The following is a 20,600-nucleotide window of genomic DNA, read 5'->3' on the forward strand; positions in this document are numbered from 1 at the left end:
AAGCTATATACTAGTATTACAATGTGACTTTTTTCATTCCTTGCATACATGTATGTATCAATACATTTCTCTTTATTTCACACCTATATGGGCTGTACCTTTCTCATTTCTGTCTTCATTTTGCTTTTCCCAACAAATTACCATTCTAATGTATTGTTGTGCCAGTAGAAATGAAGTGCACTAAGGCACCTGTAGAGTGCTAATGATTTAATACATAGCCCTCTGTGAAAACTACTCTTTCATGGCACAGCCAGTCAGTTCTTCATGTCATCATTAATTCGAAAGAAGATCTAGCTAGACTGTGGTACTGGTCACATTCAAATGCCATTGGCACATCTGTGAAATCATTAACGGAATCCTATCTGTAAGACCACCTGATCATGACCACAGCACTGGGAGTTTTCATTTTTCATTTCGAGTGATCTTTGAGGAGAAAAAAATAGGACACCTAGTACTAAATTAGTTCAAAGTCCAGAGTCCAGCAAATGCACACCTGTGACAAGACACAGGGGCAACCAAGGGTTGGTTCTTGAAGGTAAAAATGAATTCTGTAGAACAAAAACAGATTTGTGCTGTAGGTCAATTTGTACTGCTGGAATCGCATCACATTATGTGTGTTTGTCATCTGAAATAACAATGTTAAAGTTGTATTTTCCATTAAACAATAGCCTATATTTACCTGTCACTGTACCACACAAAATAAGGAATGTAACCTCCAGAAACAAGACCAACAGGAGATACTATATCAACAGATTCACAGAAATAGCAGTTAAGACTCTCCCTACAATAGAGTATCAGCTACATATAGTATACTACAGTATATTTAACTATATACCACCATCCAGGTTCATTACATGTCAGCAATCACCTTTATCATATTCAAAAGTCACTTTCACTACACTATTTTCATTACCATATCTTTTTATAACTGCATACATCCCCCTACAATTTCTTTAGGCGCTCCAAACTCTACCAACTCCAGACTCGAGCAAACCATATGAGACAACATGTCTTGGCAGTGGATGCATTAATACTGCTCCCAAGGAGTGGGAATCACAGAGCCTTTCATAATTACAATCTTTCCTCCTGTTAACAAGTTCTTTCCTCCACCTGCATGTTATAAGGTTGGCTGTCAGTCAGTCTTCTTCCATACATTGTGTCTTTTTCTACAGCTGAGTGCGGTTCTAACCATCAGTCCTGTAGGCTGTTTGTTTTGTAATAGGAAAGTGGTGAAAAAAGTAGCGGGAAGTGGTTGTCGGGTGTCGCCCGTCCGACGTATCTGTGGTAGCACCAGCTGAGGAGTGGTGATGAGGACGTTACTCCGTCTCCTCCCCCTCTGCTGACTCCTCCTCCTGAGCGGCTGCCGCTGCCTCCGCACCCTCAGCTTCAGCCTCCTTCTACAACAAAATACAGATAAACATCAGTATCTTAGTGAATAATCTGATTTGCAACATCACAATAAAACAGTGTTCTAGCCAGCCTCCGTTTTTCCATCAATTGACAGAAATTTTGCAGCTCATAATGGACACACATTTTGCCTAACCGACAGACAAATATCAGTGTGTTAAGATATGAAAAGAGATGTCATTATAGCCTGGGTATCATCCAGATTTTCTTTGTTTCCAGCGCTGCGGAGCCAAATCCGGATGGTACCCAGGCTAATGTCATTACACTTGACTAAGCTTAGTCTATCAGCAAAATTTGCCCCTTGATATGCAGGAAATAGCATTTCAGAGGGTCAACATTTTAAAATTTACCTCAAGGAGCAAGTTAACACTTAACATGACGTCAAACAAAATTGAGGAGATGGAAGAAAATTTCAGGCTCGCTTGAACACTGTCTTTAAGATTCTGCATGCCTTTTTCTGGGAGGTGAGGCGAACTACATGTATTCTAATTCACCATTAATCATCAGATTGATCCAAAAATCATGGAGCATCCAAGACTAGTTTTGCTAGGGACCCCATGGATACAAAGAATATTCCAATGCAACGATCCCAAAGCCTTACATATAAGTACAACTTAATTTACTATAAAGCATTGCCTGCCTGCCTAAATTTACCAAAAGGGTTGTTTGCCCTCCTAAGCATTGTGATGATCCCCCCATGCAGACCCTCCTTTAAGGCTGGAAATACTTTTTCTTCATGATCATTTCAAGCAACCAGGTCAAATCGACAGAGAAGGCTTTCATTATTACACAAGTTACAGTTAATCCAACATTACACATGCCAAAGCCCTAATTTCATTTACTTATTATCATATGCATGTGGAAGGCTTTCATTATTAATGTAATCATCTCACCTTTGGTTGTGCTGCAGGCTGCAAGGGAGACAAAAATAGAACATCAATTTTTTTACAAAATATGATTGATGCAGAAATATAATGTATATGTTGATATAAGTAGAATGAATTGTCATAAATAAATATCAAAGAAGTCATACTGTTTGCTGGCAGGTTTAACTCATGTGTTACTGCATGGTCTAAGCAGAATTTAATTTTTAAAGGTGCTCAATATAAGATTAGGACAATGTTTCAAAGTCAATTTTCTGGTCATTTCTTTACACAGTAAGTTAAATGAACCCTATGTAATTGCACAATGTATTATATTCTGGGGGTAAAAATGTGACATCATTGTCAAACAGAGGTGTAGAAAAACTGCTAATTTGTTGTCAATATGAAATAGCCACTGTACAATTATTGGCACCTCCATAAAACGAGACCACTAACGAAGGATTCCTTCTATCCTGTATGTCATGAGCACATCAGCAGAACATACTGCACCTGTGCAAAACCTGTGTGTTGTTATGTATTTTGCAAAGCATTTTGTCTGGTTCAAGGATGACAATCAATCTATCGTTTTCAAACGTAGTGTCGGAAAAGATATCGTCTGTGAAGGGCAAAATTCTGATGCAATGTTAACTAAACATCCGACGAAAACCAAGAAAAATCCAGGTTTTGTGCAGGAACAGTGCATTCAACTGATGGTGCTTATATAACTGGCTTTCCTATGAGAAACCACTTCAATACTGATTTTGATTGGCTTTTCCAGGAACCCCCCTTCCCAAGTATCTTACTTAGGCCACAGCAAGTAAATTTTATGGATGACATACTCTGCAGACTCCAAATCTAATGCGAGCAGACGAAAAAAACAAGGTTACTACATTTTAAACTTTCAACTCAATCATTGTACAAATGGTTTTGATTCAGTGGGAACATCACATATACACAGTCAGTATCACATATCACTGCATCAAAGTAAGAAACAAAACATTAATTCTGAGCCTTTTCTTGTCTCCTCTCTCCATAGTTATCTGCCATCCACCTTCCGGCATGGCAAGAGACATCTTCGCCCATTTTCGTCATGTTGACCACTTTCAGAAGGCAACAAAATTTCTTTTTTTTTTTCCAAAGTCAGGCGAAAATTTATGTGCACGCTGATGTCATCCCTAAAAATTACTTGCTGTGGCCTTATGCCTGCTTCCAATGCATCCATATTTGTGCATCCATATTAATGTGCCTGTACTAGCGGTTGCTTCCCCACCAATGTACCAGACCACTCATGGTGGAGCAGCCATTAGCAGCAGACAAGTGTGTGGAGAAAGTCAATAGCAGTCGACTCACAGCAGAGGATAGCAAGACACATTCATCAACAACTTTAAGTTTAATTTGCAAAGAAAAGGGCTCTCATAGTAGAAAAAAATCAGATTCATATGCCCTTGACTTGACTTCATCCATGGTTGAAAAATGCTACAAAAAAAACTAATTTGACCCTGGCATAGGAAAACGCATATAAACGCAAGCAAGGTAACATACATGTACAATCTGAATGTTCTTTACATACATCAAAGCAGTAGCCTCCATAGCATGCCAAAAACTGGGGTTTTTGGGGGTCTTCAGGATCTTTTATGTGCTATTTTCTGATTGCATATAGACAACATAGCCGGCCTGGTTGAATTACCCCAATTTTTAGAACTGGGCTAATCAGAAAACAGCCGAAGACCACCAAACCCCCAGTTCTATAAGCCTGCTATGGAGGCTATCAAAGCAGGATGATTTACACATAGGAAAAATTTGATGTAGACAGTTTTTATACGGTATGTATAGCTTGTGTGCATTTTTGCCTCCATGTGTATATGTAAATAGGGCTAAGTAATCCTAATTTTGTGTACAGAATTATGACTGACCTAGATCGTGATGAAAGGTTTCTGACATTAAAAAAGAAATTAAGCGTATCACACCCTGCATCAATAATTTGATGGCTTCATTGCCGACCTTGCACTCCCATGTTACAATCTATTTTAAAAGTGCAGCATCTGCCAGGACTGTGTTCACCCATTTGTCACTTGGTCCTAATGTTGTTGGCAGGCTTATATGGGGCTAAATCTCCTGTTTGATATCCTCTGAGTTTGATCCTCCTGTTTGATCCTTCAGCTTATGATCTGATATTATAACATAAAGTTATCAAAGGGATTAATTCTGTCATCTCCATATTTCAAGACATCCTAAACAAACACGTTGGCAGAACGTACTGCGCCTACAGTTTTCGTTGGATGTTTGGTCAACGTTGCATCAGAATTTTGCCTGTTGCAGACAATATTTTTCCCGGCATAACATTTGGAAACTACAGACGAAGTGTTAACCTTATATGCGCGAATACGACCTTATAAGAGACGTTCTGCCGAAGTGCTATGCACAATACATTACGGGATTCGCGAAGGTGCAGTACATTCTGCCGACATGCTTCCTAAACACCTGTTGTATGAAGACGTCGGCAGAACGTACCGCACCTGTGCACAAAACCTGGATTTTTCATGGTTTTCGGTAGATGTTTTGTCATTAGAATCTTACCTGTGGCAGACTAACGTTACATCTTTTCCAACACAACAAACAGAAACGCTAAAACAGTACAATGTCTCTAATGTCTGTGATATGTTTACTTCATTTGTACTTTGTACCAGATAACATGTAGTTTTTATAGTGTCTCTTTTATTACTAGTATAATGCATATTGTATTTAGGACACAATTCAGGCAAACCACAAGTTCTTTTCTCAATAAACGTGTAACTTGAATAGACTCCAAGGAATATTCCTATACTTGACATTTTATTCCTTGTAATCAACATAATGCGTGTCCTCCTTTATCAAATCTCTCGCCTATCCTGAGACTTCAGAAAGAATCAATATCTTACATGAGCCATATCAAGGATGGTAAAATATAGAACACACTTCCTCAGCTGTTCAGTATCCAGAGGGAACAGATCATGCTAAATAAGAAAATCTCTTTGATCAATGGATCTCTCTAACCAAACATGGTTCTTGGAATTCAGGGCTCAAAATCCTTTTTTCTGCATACCTGCACTGGTGCAGGTAACATTAAAAATTACAGGCACCAGACAAATTTTACCTGTACAACTGTAGAATTTGACAAGTATGAATCATGCTAAAACTGTAATGAAACCATTGAAATTATTCATTTTATACTTCATAGGTGGTAACAGTGAATGCAGCAAATAAAAATCAACATACTGTACACCTACATCTGTACATTTCAATATAAACACAGTACATGGATCAGTGCAGGCTAGGGGTAGGTAGCCCGAATTTTACCTGCACTCAGGAGCATATGCACCCAGTATTTCAAGCCCTGGAACTGAAGTAATCATTTTGAACACCATCTCTCGTATGAACTCGTCAAAACCATCAGCGATAGTCCTGCCAAAGGGTGTCGTCAAACACCTGAATTCATCATACAAATATCACTTTGTGTCCATCAATTTCAGCCATACTGTGTTCGCTGACATGTAAAACCTACGGCGGCGTTACGGGGAGAGCAATATTGGCAGGGGGACTTATGTCGCTTTGAAAGCATTTTTATGTGGCAGCCTTTCCTGTCAATATGGCCAATTAGACGGCTTAAAAGCCTACTGGTTGGATATGTATGAATTCTGTACCAGCTATGCCACTCATGACTCAGGATATACAGTGTTTAAGTCTTACGCTGGCTGGAGATTGCTAAGAAAAGGATTAGAAACACAGGAAGGACTCTGTATTGCAGGTATCTTAGTATAGATATTGATAGATGCAATATTTGAAAAAAAAATGAGCCAGCTAAAAATCGAAACCCACAACTAATGTGACAGATTATCATTTTAACGGATCATTTGAAGGGCTCAATGTGTCATTTATCTTGTATTTTATCTGACATACATCAACTTTATTTCAGGCTACATAGACCAAGAATGAACATGCAAGTATATAAACTACAATCACATAGTGTTAACCCAGTTATCACACATAAAGGGTCTAAAATATGACTGCTCCTAGCACAAGCTGACAGTGGATTATTGTAAACTGTGTCTTCAATGGCGTCATAGAAGAAAAGTCAAAATCATGGGGAAACTGGAAGGACGTTAATCTCCCAGCAGATCTAGATCTTTTGGTGGCAGCAAACCATGGCCGGCGTAAGAAAAAATACCAGTACAAAGGAGAGTAGAGTTGTTCGGTCAGGTAGGACATCTGACTAAAAAGAATGCCTGATAAAAACTTCTTAAAAACGCGTCAAAAATAAGCCAAAGCCTGTGATTGGAGAGCAGGATGGAGGGCTGGTATGTTGGTGACCTTGTCCTTGTACTGTCCCAGCCAGTCACGCCCCATGGCGATGGAATGGAAGGAAACCAGATCACTCTGGGGTCCCTGTTTACATTCTGCCACAAGAAGGCTCAGGTTCTGCTGCGCTCTTCCTGCCTTCAACGAGAGCCTTCCCGCGGCTGAAAGATGTCTCCTGATTAAACACACTTCAGCAAAAGTCCCTGCATCCTTTCCTACGGCTGGCAGAGGAAACTGCGTGGTGATTTTGAACTTGGCGCTCGCCCCTCCCACTTCCCTCCCCGCACTTCCCACAACACTGACTGTGCCTTCCTGTAAGTAAGACCCTCGGGCACACCATATGGTTTCTAACACAGAAAACCAACAGTGTTCTCCAACATGACAGGATGACCCACCCCAACACGCTGACAAATCTAGAGGCCAGCACTGTCCTACATATTTGCCTTGATTTATTGGTGAAACATCCTTGAATTTCTCACATTCTGGCACTGAGGCCCCTCTGGAGAGCCCGGAACAAAGCCGGGAGTGTTGTACCCCTCCCAAGAGTCGCCCAGGAGATCAGTAGAGAAAAGGACTTGGGCAGCCTCTGAGGAACCAACTCCACACTGCTCCTCCTCCTTATTAAGGGTGCCTGACCCATGAAATACTTGAAGAAATTCCACACTTCTGCAGGAATGTGGGCATATTTTACTGTAATCCTTTCCCAGGCTCTCATTTGGGGTTGCACCCGTGGCAGAGGACGGTTGTACCTGTAGACTTGGGTCAACAAAAGGGGGACTAGGGTTTGCACTCAGCGTGTAGGGCTGCCTGCCCCTGGCACGTGAATGCCCACTGCACAGGTCCCAGGGTCAATGAAAGGACTAGCTCAAGCATCTGGTTTGGGTAACAAGAGCCCAAGCAAACACATTGAGGTAATACTAAGCTGTTTTTGCTGCAAATGCACACATTCCAGGGCTCATTTCCATGTAGTGATTCTATTGGGGACAGGTAAGTCCCACACAGGGCCACCTTTTCACCCTGGCAGGGCCCCTTAAATTGGCCACCAGATTTGAGCTTATTAGGCTTTCCATGATTTACGACCATTTAGTGTTACCTTTTCTGTCCCACCACACCTGCTACTCCTCTTGGTCTTCTTGATTGCACAAATGCCCAGACCCTACATTTTCCCATTTAACAGAATTACAATCTACATTGATCTCATATATATTGTTATAGAGTAGAGTAATCTACAAGTCAAAGAGCTCAACACAGACAGGAGTTTTACTGAGTACATGACAAGGCTGATCTTCAAGGTTTTGTTACCCTAAGCCCTACGACTAAGTGGGGGCCATTTTTAAAGGGCCATCCTGGGCTGCGGCCATTTTTAAAGGGCCAGTATTAACCAGCTGATAAGGGGCTCCACAGGGGTATGGCTTAACTACAAACCCGATCATAGCTCACTCGGCTAAAGGAGCCATTTATTCAGCGTAAGGTAAATACAGGACATACCCACAGTTTAAACCTCCTAGTCTTTTAACAACCACAGATTTAAATGTCTGCATTTGAATGCCTATAATCACTGGTGGCCTCCCAGCACTGGAGGTCAAACAGGGCAAATATTTTAGAAAATGACATGCCTAGAGGGGAAATCTGGGCAATCCTGGTCTACCGGCAGGATTGGACATTTCCTCCTCTCACAACTGTTGTGGTAGTTATGAAGTATTTTGCGCAACCGATTGAGGAGGCTTTAATTGCTGAACTGACCAACTATATGGTCCTCACTTTAAATTTCCATAAAGTTTCTAGTTGCCTATTACACTTGGAAACTGAGTAACCTTACAAGTTATTGTAACACTGGCTACAGTGAGGCTAAAACTCAGAGGAACACAAGGCCAATCAGCTTTAGGAGAATATCTCTCTAGCCACTGACTGACTGACTCAGAGTAAAAAGAACACAAATCGCTGGGCTGTTTCTCATGGAAGAAAGTCACAAAGGTAACACGCCCACTGCTATGTTTCACAAAGAATCTTCACAATGTTTAAAACCACAAGTATGTGCAGTGATGGGGTGAAGAATGGCATCCCCTGCCTTGGAGCGCAGATGCCTTACAGGCATCATACCGAGTGTCTGACTCACATGGAACCATACCATACATCCAGCGAGTTTGTACTTATACATATTGTCAGGCAAAGAACGAAAATCTTTTTAGCCTTCACCTTTAGAACTGTGGTGCCTGCACGGAAGCTTGACAAATTTTTGGCTAATTTTGGTCTACTTTTTTTTTTTGCTGTCCTTGGCTTGCCCGTGCGACACTTGTGAAAAAACGATTATGGATTAATTGAAACACAGAGCTGGAAGTTAAAATTAGAACCAAATGCCAAAAAAAATTGTTACTCCTGACAGTGGGTATGACTTCAAAATCCTCCCTATCTCTTTGTCATAGCTTGTCAAAAGTGTTCCAGTTACTTCATAAGCAAATGCAGGAATAAATACTTTTCTTCAATTTCATGTGTTGAGCAAACAAACAATGGAGGGAGCAGAATCTCATACTTATATATATCAACAGACTGATAATGATATTTACTTGTCAAAATGAAAATGACAGGTTTCAATTCCCTCATTTAGTTTGTGTGTTATGTGGACGTATGTACACAAGCAAATCATTTCCATCAGAAAAAGGTGAATTGTGTAAAATTCATCTCTATAGAGTCACTGTTTGGTTTCATATTAACAGTCACAGACCTGCATAAAAGTTAGTATAGATGTTCTGGAATTTTGCAATATAATTTGTAATAATTCCTGCTGTCAAAACTCAGAGTAGAGACTGTATGGAGTAGATAAATTACTAATGATTTTGTTTATATATATAGAATATACACTGTACCAACAGGCCCAAGATGGCTTCCTGATATACACTAAACCTATATCATCTGTAAACTGTCCTTGTACTCAGGAAGATTTAATGTTATCACCGTTATACAAGGTTATACACGTGTACAGGACTTATACTATGTGTATACTCTTATACTATAACTTATAGGACTCACATATGTATCATGTATCCACTGCTAGGGTTATCTAGATCAGGTCCAAGTCTAGATCCAGGTCAACAGGATCAGGTCCAGGTCTGAACCTGAACCTGGATCTGATTATAGTATTACAGTAAAAAAATAAGGTAGTGCAACACTGTGTATCATATTTTGGAGAGCGAGACACAAGCATAGGTCTCTGTGAGTGTAACAAATTATGTCTAAATCCACACACTGTCTTGGAACTAGATACATAGTTATTTTCAATATACAAGCATATGAATTTAGACTAATCTACTTTGAATCAGCATCGTTTCTGTTACCTTTTAAGACCAGGTTGCTTAATAAGATGAAAATATAATAAATAGAAATGTTAATGATATATTTGTACTTTGTTACGAGTAAAAAAAAGGAATTGAGTCACAACTTTCAGGTTTTTTCGACTCAGTTCTTGGATGTGATACTGTGGGACCAGGTTTAGCTGAACACCAGTGGTGTCCACTGCACAACTTGACCACTCCAACTCAGCATACATGAAATAGTTGTGTGCCTGGCCCTGCACCATTCCTAATCCTATTATCCATGCTCACTACACATCTTGGAACAATAATTTCTTGACCTCCCAGCTTCCTTCCTTTTGTAGGAATAACCCCCTAATCTTTCTGGAGCTTTCTAACTCTGCTGTCCTTGGTAGAACCCTCACAGTTCATATATCTATACAAGAATGACAGAATCTGAGCAGAGTACTAACCACATCCATAAGAGTATCTTATTTGATCCATGTAGTGAGAACCATCTACAGCAATCAACAAAAATGACCACTACGTGACCTTTAGGAAGAATACTGCGGTAGCTTTAGGGGTCGTCTGGATGCTTAATATAGCGGAGAGGTGACAGAATTGTATGTGATTGGGTCAGTGACGGAATTGGGAGCCCCAGTGCAAGCCGCAATGTTTCTGCTACAAGCAATTGCCCCGTACCCAAACAATGCCGACATTCCATCCAACTTGACTGACCCTGGGCAGTTCAAGCAGTGGCTAGGGAATTGCATTTGTCCAAAGAAGTGCACCTAGGGGGAAAGTATAAGCCTTTAGTTTCTGTAAAAGCAGAACGGCAAGTCATTTTTGCTACACATGCTCTCTAGTATTGTAGTAAGGCTGATTCAACAGATAGCATATTGAACTGTATTTTAGGACAAGGATATTCTTGGTTTGTTTAGGTACTCACCTCCCTTTCTCATTCAACAGGACCCTTTCTAGGCCTCTAGAACAAGTAGCATATGCTGATAGGGTCACCTAGTGTACATAAACGTCCACTGAACTATCCCAACATTTTTACCCCGGCCATTTTCATTCTACATCAACAATCTAGGTGAAAGAACGTTTTTTCTGCACAGAACGGATTTCACTTCTTTAAACACATGTACATACAAAATTACTTACTTTGTACAAAATAATATTGCCAAAGATTATTCATATCCACTTTGCCTATGCCATGGTTTAACGGAATGGTAGCAATATTCAAATATGAGACCATAACCATCTTGAACTGTGGCCATTTCTAGATTAAAAGGAGAATAAACAATAATGACAAAAAAACTTAAGTATTCACCTTTAAATCTCTATCAACTTCAAGGACATCATGACTAACTAACAATCTAGCTGACTTTTCCTTGAACGTGTACTTCATCCTATTTCTAGATGAACATTTCCCTGACGATCGACAGTAGCTCATTATAACATCATAATGATCATTATAACATGTTGTTAACTCTACAAGAAGTAACTGTGAGGCTGAATGTGAGTTTCTGAAGGTACCACATTTCTCAGTAAAGTAAGGGAGAACATTTGTATATCATTTTCACAAGTTTTTCCCATTCAAAATGGGTTGATCCACGAAATGAAACATACATCTTTTTTCCCATTTGTTTGCACTGTTTTAGCCTCCATCGTACACTCCAAAGTGGCAAACTTTAAACAATATCATGCCTTTCCTCAGAATAAGAAAACCAACATCAAAATCATGAAGGACATACACATTAAAAGTACTAAATCCCTCCACCTGCCGACATACGGTTCACAGAGGTTGTGTTTGTAACATTTATCCAGAGGGGCCAAAAAGTGACAGTAAAGCATTTCTCAGTTATTTGCCCAACAATGAAATGCCTGGAGTGCCGGAAATTTTTTCTCTCTCCCCTGCGGGCAGAAGTAGTAAAAAGGCTCTTTAACCTACACCTAATCAGTCCCAACACATTTGTAATGGCTACCACACTTCAGAAGACACGCCGGACAACAGAAATAGCACAGCCTCACTGCTCACTGTGTCAACTCTAGTAAGACTCTTGATTGAAGTTAAAGGGACAAAAAAGGCTGTCACATTCTTACCACGTGCGTGCCTGTCAGCTGACTGCACTTTATTGCGAGCAACAGAAAAACAGCAACAACTGTAGGTGTAAAAGGTATTTGAAGATAAAAGCAAACTATTTTGTCCGGGCTGTTTGCGCCACCCACTCTGATAATTGTGGACTTAGTGTTCCTTTGTGTAGCGGCTGGAAAAACAAGTGCTGAAGAAGTGTATCCACCCCCAGAAGGTTCTCACATGACCCCCCCCTCCTCCGCCCACGTCGCTCACCCCACCCCCCTAAGTCTTGTGACCATGACTCACCCGTCGACACCTCCCTCCCCCCCACTATCACATGGACTAGTAACACTACGCAGTTTCTCCTATTCCCAATGACCCCCCCTTCCCACAGGTCAAAGGTGAACACATGTTAACCTGCCAGCAATAGTATTCTTGACAGACTAATGTTTCCTCCAAAGCAAAAGAAGAAAAACTCTGCTCACCCATTTGCGTGGCCTGCCTCTGGGTTTCTTCGGCTCCTGTCAGGCAAAACAGACAAAAACAGCGCAGGTAAGTTGTGAGGCAACGTTAAACACAGCATTAGATGCGCTTTGCACAAGCAACCGGCAGGTCCTTTTGAAGTGACAACTTTCTGAAGCACTTTCCGCCTACCCCTAAAACAAACTGGACAGCTCTGTTTGCTTGTCTCCTTACAGTCATTTATGAAAATGAAGCTTATCCAAGCGATCAGCGGTGATGATTTAACTAGTACATGCTGGTGGACAGCACACCTTTGGATTGGGCCATTTAAACCCACAGAATGCTTGAATTGTCGGGCCCAAATATGTACATTAAAACAGTGGACAAAGGCCAGGACAAACTGCCATTAGTCTAAGGTAATGTCTTTTGTTGCTGATAAACCGATGGGATGGTTATTCATTGCCAACCAAAGTCCAGAAACGGAGAGGACTGATGGCTAGAGTCAAATGAGCTGTTTCCGAAAGCTTTGGCCACAGCCAGCCCTAATGACTGGCTGCAAATCCCATAAGAAAACATTTGCATTCTTCTGATTTTAGCCCTTCACAAGCTATTACACATTTCAACAATGGGGAGCGATGTGAGCAGGCATTCTGTGCACAAAACAGTTGTTAATACTGCTAAATGCCAAAAGATACACAAACCTTAGCTTGCTGGCTAACAGCTAGCTATGTTTTCTACTGTAGGTGCCTGGCATTGGAATACAGGCATCAATGAAGATGGTAGGGTTGTGTGTACATTTTAAGTTTGGTATACAATTCTAACACCTCATCATCTGTATTGAATGACTACATAAAAGGAATTGATAAGTCAAAATACGCCATGGGCAGTATAGCGCGACCAGGAATGTTGTCTAAATATTTAGGTATTTTACACAGCGTTCAGATTATCACCTCATCGGAAAGCTACCGATTTTTCCACTGCGGGACGATTTCTGTGTTTGTCTGTGTGGTTTGTTGACTATTTTCCTGTTCCATGTCAACACAGCTACGTTTTCCGACACGTCTACGTACTCTAAATTAAAATGGTAACGAACAGTTTCCAAATAGAAGCAGGCGAAACGAGTGGGATCCGTCAATTCATGGCATACCTCGGACCATATCACCGGTATGGTCCGCTTTGGGGCGTCCTAGGAATTACCAAAAGAAAGATTATTTCCAAACGACTTCATTGCATAATTCTACGTACATTTTTTGTACACTTCAAAGCAATAAATACTGTTATATACAAACATTGCGACGTTTTTTTAGAGACGCCGAATGACATATTTTCTACCGAGAAAGCGCACCCAGTCGGGTACAATCATTGTTGAGCCGCCTTCGTGGCCTTTAAACCGTAAACTTTTTGTTTTCTTTGGAAATATTACACTTCTCTAAGTGCAAACATAATTACAGAAGGATTGGATAATGCTATTTAAAGACGACATGTCCGGAATGAAGGAGATTTCCTAGATAACGCAGTGCTTGAAACGACACTGGATCTACCTCGGGAGCGGCACTCATGGCGGCAGAGCGCCTTAGGTCGTCTGCTAGCAGACGACATGAAACTCCCGCGCAAAATGTTACCTCAAGGGCTAAAACTCGCCAAGGTAAAGATCATGAAATAGGTCATGAACTGTTAGGCTTTGGATGGTCAGACACAAATGGTAGTGCCCCTGCTCGTCTTCCAAACACAGGGGCAGTGGCTAAAATGCATTTGCTTATCAGTGGTCAAGCCGATTATAGCCAGGAAGCGCAAAACACACAGCTCAAACCTCACCTCATAACCAATGCAGCGGCTCTCCATTCCCCTAAAATCGCTTCTTTACCCTTTAAAAATGCGTGCATTTGTCACAGATTCCTCGTGGTGGGAGCCTTGTGAGTCTGTCCAGATTGTCACAACGAAAATCACAGCCACAGCGGGAAAGGGTAACGATCAAGGGATATGTAACCGAGCAATGCAAACCTTCTGCGCTCGCTTGGAAGGGTTCTTATTCTTGCTACCGGGTGGTCTTCCCCGCGGCCTCTTCACTACCGGACCTTCGGGAGGCTAGAAAATCGGGAAATACAGACAAACCGCTGTCAGAATAGCACAGAAATTATGACAATACAACCACAGAAACCGCAGAGCAAGACTCGGAAATGGGTACTCAGCTTGTGTACACACTTTACTTTCCGGATTTTTTCTCGGCCTGCCGCGACCTCTCTTCACGGGCTGCGGCGCTGCCTCCTCCGAAGTCCCGGGCTGGCCCTCGCCCGCCTCCCGCTTCGCTTGGCTCATTTTCTCCGCCTCAAAGTTGGGTCCGTTCGGTTGCACAGGGTCCACGGCAGGGAAGGGTAGATCCTCTCTCGCCTCGTCCGCGAAAGGGTCAAACACTTCGCCGCCTAAGTCAAAACCCGAAATTTTTGCTGTCGCTCACGGGAACCGCCGAGGTTGACCAAAACGCGCCCGGCCCGGACTTGTCGTCGGGAACGGGAAAACCCTCCTTTCGCCAACGGCAACTTCTCTGGGACTGGCAACTCCCGTAAATGCACGTGGATACCGACCCGGTGAGTAATCGAGCGAATATTCCGAAGGTATAGCCGTGGGTGGATAAACCTACATGAGTGCTGGCACAACAGCCATGGGGGCCTCAGGAAAACACATTCAAAATAATAACAATAAAATAGCGCCCCCGAATGAGATAAAATTATGCTCACGTGAGGGGATGTGACGGGCCCAGAAGGAATCCTGCCCTCTCATTGGTCAGTCCCGGGAAAAGTCTGACAGCGACGCCTGCGCACAGGGTGAGTGCTGAGCCCCTTGTCGATTCCAACCCTTTGATTCCGCCGCTGAATGACATCTGCTTATATCGATTACATTTTTAAAGCAGAAGCAAGGAGGATCATCACGACCAAGCATTCCCACGATATTCGCATTTATAAACATATATAGCAGACGATTGGCGGTCCACAAATATTCCTTTGTTTCCAAACATTTCTTTTTTTTCTCAGGTTGTACGTAACTGTGGACCTAGAGTAGAATGTCTTTCAAAATAAAAATTGTAAACACAATTTTAAACTTATGAAACTCGTCAATATTTGTCAAAGTGACATGAGTCCGTACTCACCGTGGTGCGATGTTGGGACCGCCCAAGTATAGACCCGCCCACTCATACACCCGGCAGACCTACTGGCGACCAGAAACATTCGCGACGTCCAAACTTGTTACACGCTCTGCCATTTGTCAATTTCGGGGGATTACCTCCCGGTTGGGCCAATCGTGTGGCGGTTTTCTTACGTGTAACAGTATCTCACGGATAGGATTCGGGGACCACCTACCCCCATGCCCCAGAGAGGCGATAATTCATTTGCAGTTACTTTTTGTTTTGTTTGTGAGGAGTTTTTAATTACCTCCCACGAGAGGACTTTCTTTTACTGGCCAGGATTTTTAATCTCATTGGTTTTAGTTACTTATGACAGGTGTACGTGTGTGGACAACGAGGTGATTGAATTCTTTGTGCATTAAATTAATAATGGTTCTTAGCTTCCACATTAAAAAAGTTCAGCTCCTGCTTCCTTCACCTACTCTCCAAGCAGAGGTTTGGGTTTGGGGTTATTTTTGGCGTCTTTTCGGGCTATTTCATCGAGGTTTCTTGCACTGGATTTTTTTTTACCCAAAAAAATCCATTTGTCACCCGAAGTTTGACTGGCGTAAAAAAAATACCAGTACAAGAAAGAAAGCCCGATAAAAAAACTAAAATATGTCAAAAATAAGCCGAAGCCTGCCTCTACTTGGAGCAGAGAGTGGCCAAAAGAAAACCGGGTATATGATAGAAAAGTTACAATTTTCTACCCCAACCTCTGCTTGGAGAGTTACGGTCCTGTACACTACTCTCCAAGCAGAGGTTTGGGTTTTGGGTTATTTTTGGTGTGTTTCTAGACTTTTTATTGGGGTTTCTTTTTTACACTGAAATTCTCATCTTTTTGGGGGGATGGGTGAAAGAAAAATTCCAGTGCAAAAAAGAAACCCCAATAAAAAAAAGTCTAAAAACACACCAAAAATAGTAGTACTAGTAACCCAAAACCCAAACCTCTGCTTGGAGAGTACATGTACACGGCAGTGTGCAGTTTGTGTGATACACAATTCACTAAAGACTAATCCCCAGGATTACGCAATTTCACCATTCACCCTATCGACACAGGGCACCTCCATCACACAGGCTTTCCCCATATACCGGTAATACAACACTACCTGCTGTTGATGCGAACATTACCAAGATTACTCATACCGCCCTCAAGTTACTTCGCCCTCCGCTTTTAAACCGTAACATTTCCCCAAAATTGAAAACAGCTTGCGGTTGAAGCGACATATCTGGAATGCCTGGTCTTTTGTTCCAACGATGTAGCTTGAAAATTGAAGCGCTGTTTTTTCTGAGCAGGTCCTTGAGTTTGCATGGGGGAGGCTGCAACCGACACCTTGTACTGCGGTCTATACATTCACCTGGCTTTTCTGTCCAGCCTACCCAGTTAATAAACTTCCATTCTTTGAATCACTCCTCCTGGCATTTCTTTGTGTATATTACATTCTATCCTGTTTTCTTGGGTTACAGGGAGGAATTCTCAGTGTAAAGTCAATTGACTGACACTTGACCTCAGACAAAGCGAGTTGAAGGCCTGAGTACGCGGGTGGATCAGCCTTCAGACCCGGCATTCAGACATGCAGACCAACCGGGTACTCTCCAAGCAGAGGTTTGGTGGAGAAGATTTAATCTTTCTATGAGATGCCCCGTTTTTGCGTCGCCACTCCCCACCACGACAAAAAAACGAGGCATATCATAGAAAGATTCACTCTGATATATACACCCTCAGTATTAAATTTAAAGTACTGGCAGCAATATGTTGATCTGGTCTCCAAACGGTAATGAATTTATTTTTTTTAACACCACTATATCATCTCACTGATTATTACCTGTATAGATACATTTATCTCTGTATATTTGTCTCCCTGTTTTTAGATTTATGTAATGATACCTATGGTGGCTGAAATGAATAAATAGATAAGGTCACAATCTTCTCTACCAACCTCTTCTGAGTTGTAGCTTCCTTCACTGAGACTTCTTAACAGAGGCGGAACTCCCTCCGCGGCATATCTCCTTCAGTGATTTTAAGAAGCTTATATCGTACACACACAATCGTCTCCACTCCAAGAAGGAGGCCAGGAGATAGCTTTGCAGCTGCAGCTGCTCGTGAGAGATTTGCAGCTGCTCGTAATCCGATGCAAATCGGAGTTCGTTTCGCTCTTGGTCAATCTTTTTTAGTGCAAAACTGCTGGTGGTACTATATATGATTAGCAACCGATATCTTTAAACAGGTGCGCACACACACTCACACACGTACAGTGACAAACAAACAAACAAACAAACAAACAAACAAACGAGCCTGAACAATTACACACATTGTCATACGTACAGACACAAGCGCATTGCGTTATTAAACAATTAAATAAAGGCTCATTACCAATAAATGAATAAATAAATAAGTAAATTAATTACTTTAAAGAATAAGAGGTCGGCACATACGACGGAAAGTGTGACTACATAGTTTATATGTAGGAAAAACTAAATTATACGTATAGACTATTATCCATAATTTATCACCTTATATGTCTCAGGAACGTGTATAATGTCTTTATTATTGACCTAAACGACCCCCTAATTGGTAGTATGTAGACCGTTTCGCTCATACATTTCAATGGAATCATTTCCTAGGCCCAAGCAGATGTATGGCTTCGGCTTTCGACGCCTTGGCACCAGTAGACGTACAAAATAATTAAGCTGAAGCCATACATCTGCTTGGAGATCAATCAATCAGAGTGCACCAATCAGAGTGCACAAAACAAGCCGAAACCATACATCTGCTTGAAGATCAACCAATCAGAGTGCAGCATTTTGCAGCTGCATGTATATAAAGGCGTCTTCGTTTTCCCACTTGCCGCATTATGTTAAAAAGCAGAATTCCGATGGGTCTGAGTTGATGAGCTGCACGGGACCATGAGTGTGCGAGCACATGACCGAGATTAAAGGCTCTGCCCGACCAAACAGAAACTAGGAAGTGAAACAAACGCCCCCACAAACGGTAAGCGCTGTCAAACGTGTGTAGGCTGTGCAGGACCATGAGGAACATGAGGAGGGGGAACGGAACTTAGGCCGACGCTTGGAGGGTCAAAAGTGACCTGGTATCGCCCTTTCGCCTCCATAGCATGCCAAAAACTGGGGGTTCGGGGGTCTTCAGGGTCTTTAGGAGCTTTTTATGCGCTATTTTCTGATTGCATATATATAGACAACATAGCCGGCCTGGTTGAATTACCCCCATTTTTTTAGAACTGGGCTACTCAGAAAACAGCAAACCCCCAGTTCTATAAGCCTGCTATGGTGGCTACCCCTCATATGATCTTCTAGATGTATCAATTCTCTTCACAAAACGTCGCCAAGTTGGCAAACAGTTCCAAACGCACTTCACTGGTCTGTTCCGGTGGAGCAGTCCTTGGCGAGTTCGCCAGAGGTTTGGACAGGGTCCAAGGTTAGAGTCTTTATTTAGCAGGTACAGCGCAGACGGAGGTCAGGTTTAGACCTTTTTCTCAGCCCCCGTCACATTTGGCCCGTATGTCCATTGCCGACCCACGATACGCGAGGTCCCGTCGAGAATGTCACATCTCCTGACGGGATCAAACACGCTGGGGCTGCTGATCGTGAGTCACCGACACTCCGATGGTTGACATGGAGCCAAGAGTAATCTCCAAGCAGATCATACGGTTGCAAGGCAGTATCCATTGGCCAGAGGAGTCGGTGGCTAATGGACACTCCTCTGGCCAATGGATACTGCCTTGCCACCGTATGATCTGCTTGGAGATTAGCCAAGAGGCAAGTACAATGGTATCTACACCACCGAGGCGTCGTTCTAGTGGAACAGATCTCTTCAATCTAATCTCCAAGCTGATCTTTCGGTGTCTGCAATACAGTATCAAATTGGCAAGACAGTATCAAATTGGCAAGACAGTATCAAATTGGCAAGAGAGGATCAAATTGGCAAGACAGTATCAAATTGGCAAGACAGTATCCAATACACCACCCCAAGCTAGCATAAAACAGTACAAAAGACACCTAACCCAATAAAAACGCCTAAAAGCACGCCAAATATAAACCGAAGCCTAAACCTTTGCTTTGACTCGAGAGTATCTCCAATCCTTGCTTTAGTAGGATTTCAAACATGATACGTACACAGCTCCACGGCCGGACCTTGCAGGTGATTGAGATCACGAGTTGGAAAGATTACGCAATGAGAAAGGTAAAACCCTCCTTTGAAATGTGAGCTGAAGTCGCGTAGGCGTCGGAGGGATACCTTAGGCCATATTAATTTGATTATATGGATGACATCCCCTGGGAACCCAAAAACTGATGCGAGCATGCGAATAAAAAAAGTTTGGCCCCCCAAAAAAGTTGCTTTCATTATGAACTCTACAAATTCATTTCTTTACATTCTCGTCTTTTTTGTTTGATTTTGGCATTGGTATCGTTTTCAAATATTCTTTTTGCAACTTACGGTATATATTTGCTCCTTTCGCAACTGTTTTGCACGATTTACAGTTTGATTGAAAACTTTTTTTTTAAACGGCTGAAAATTCATGCGCGCGTGGATGTCATCCATATAATCAAATCAACATGGCCTAAGACCCCGGCCGCGCAAGTAATAACGTTTCCCTTCTCACGCCGACGTCTTCTTCTAGACTCCTTGACAACGTGACATATAATAGAAAATAACACGGTGTGCTAGGATGTCGACCCTGCCCTCTTGGTGAGTACATCGATTGTTTGGTGCAAGGCTACCCTTACACCTAAGACGTCACAGGTGTGCCCGAGGAAGTTCTCAGGAACCTAGGGCGACATTAAACCGTCTTCAATGGATCGTATTACTTCAGGCGCAATTTTAAAGCGTAAAACTACAAAGGTAACATTTGCAAAGCAAATAAAAAGCTTCGGATATGGTCTGCTCTGTTAATTCTTACTCAAACACATTCATATATATGGTCAGACAGGAGTCTAAATCCCTCCTGCTATAAAATTGCAACATGATGTAACCCAACACTAGTTAC

General features: G+C 42.0%; 1 protein-coding gene across 1 annotated transcript; it reads right to left on the reverse strand.

Annotated features, from left to right (window-relative positions):
• Positions 1-474: 474 nt before the first annotated feature.
• Positions 475-15,158, reverse strand: LOC109477400 (high mobility group protein HMGI-C-like). Its single transcript, XM_019778647.1, has 5 exons — positions 14,637-15,158; positions 14,436-14,519; positions 12,458-12,493; positions 2,301-2,318; positions 475-1,397 (listed from the first exon to the last, which is right to left on the reverse strand). The coding sequence occupies exons 1-5, from the start codon at positions 14,748-14,750 to the stop codon at positions 1,317-1,319; spliced, it is 333 nt and encodes a 110-aa protein (XP_019634206.1). The 5' UTR covers positions 14,751-15,158; the 3' UTR covers positions 475-1,316.
• Between the last annotated feature and the right edge of the window lie 5,442 nt (positions 15,159-20,600).

This window comes from Branchiostoma belcheri, unplaced genomic scaffold (genome assembly GCF_001625305.1).
Source record: "Branchiostoma belcheri isolate BF01 breed outbred unplaced genomic scaffold, Haploidv18h27 scaffold4, whole genome shotgun sequence".
In the NCBI taxonomy this organism is placed as follows: Eukaryota; Metazoa; Chordata; class Leptocardii; order Amphioxiformes; family Branchiostomatidae; genus Branchiostoma; species Branchiostoma belcheri.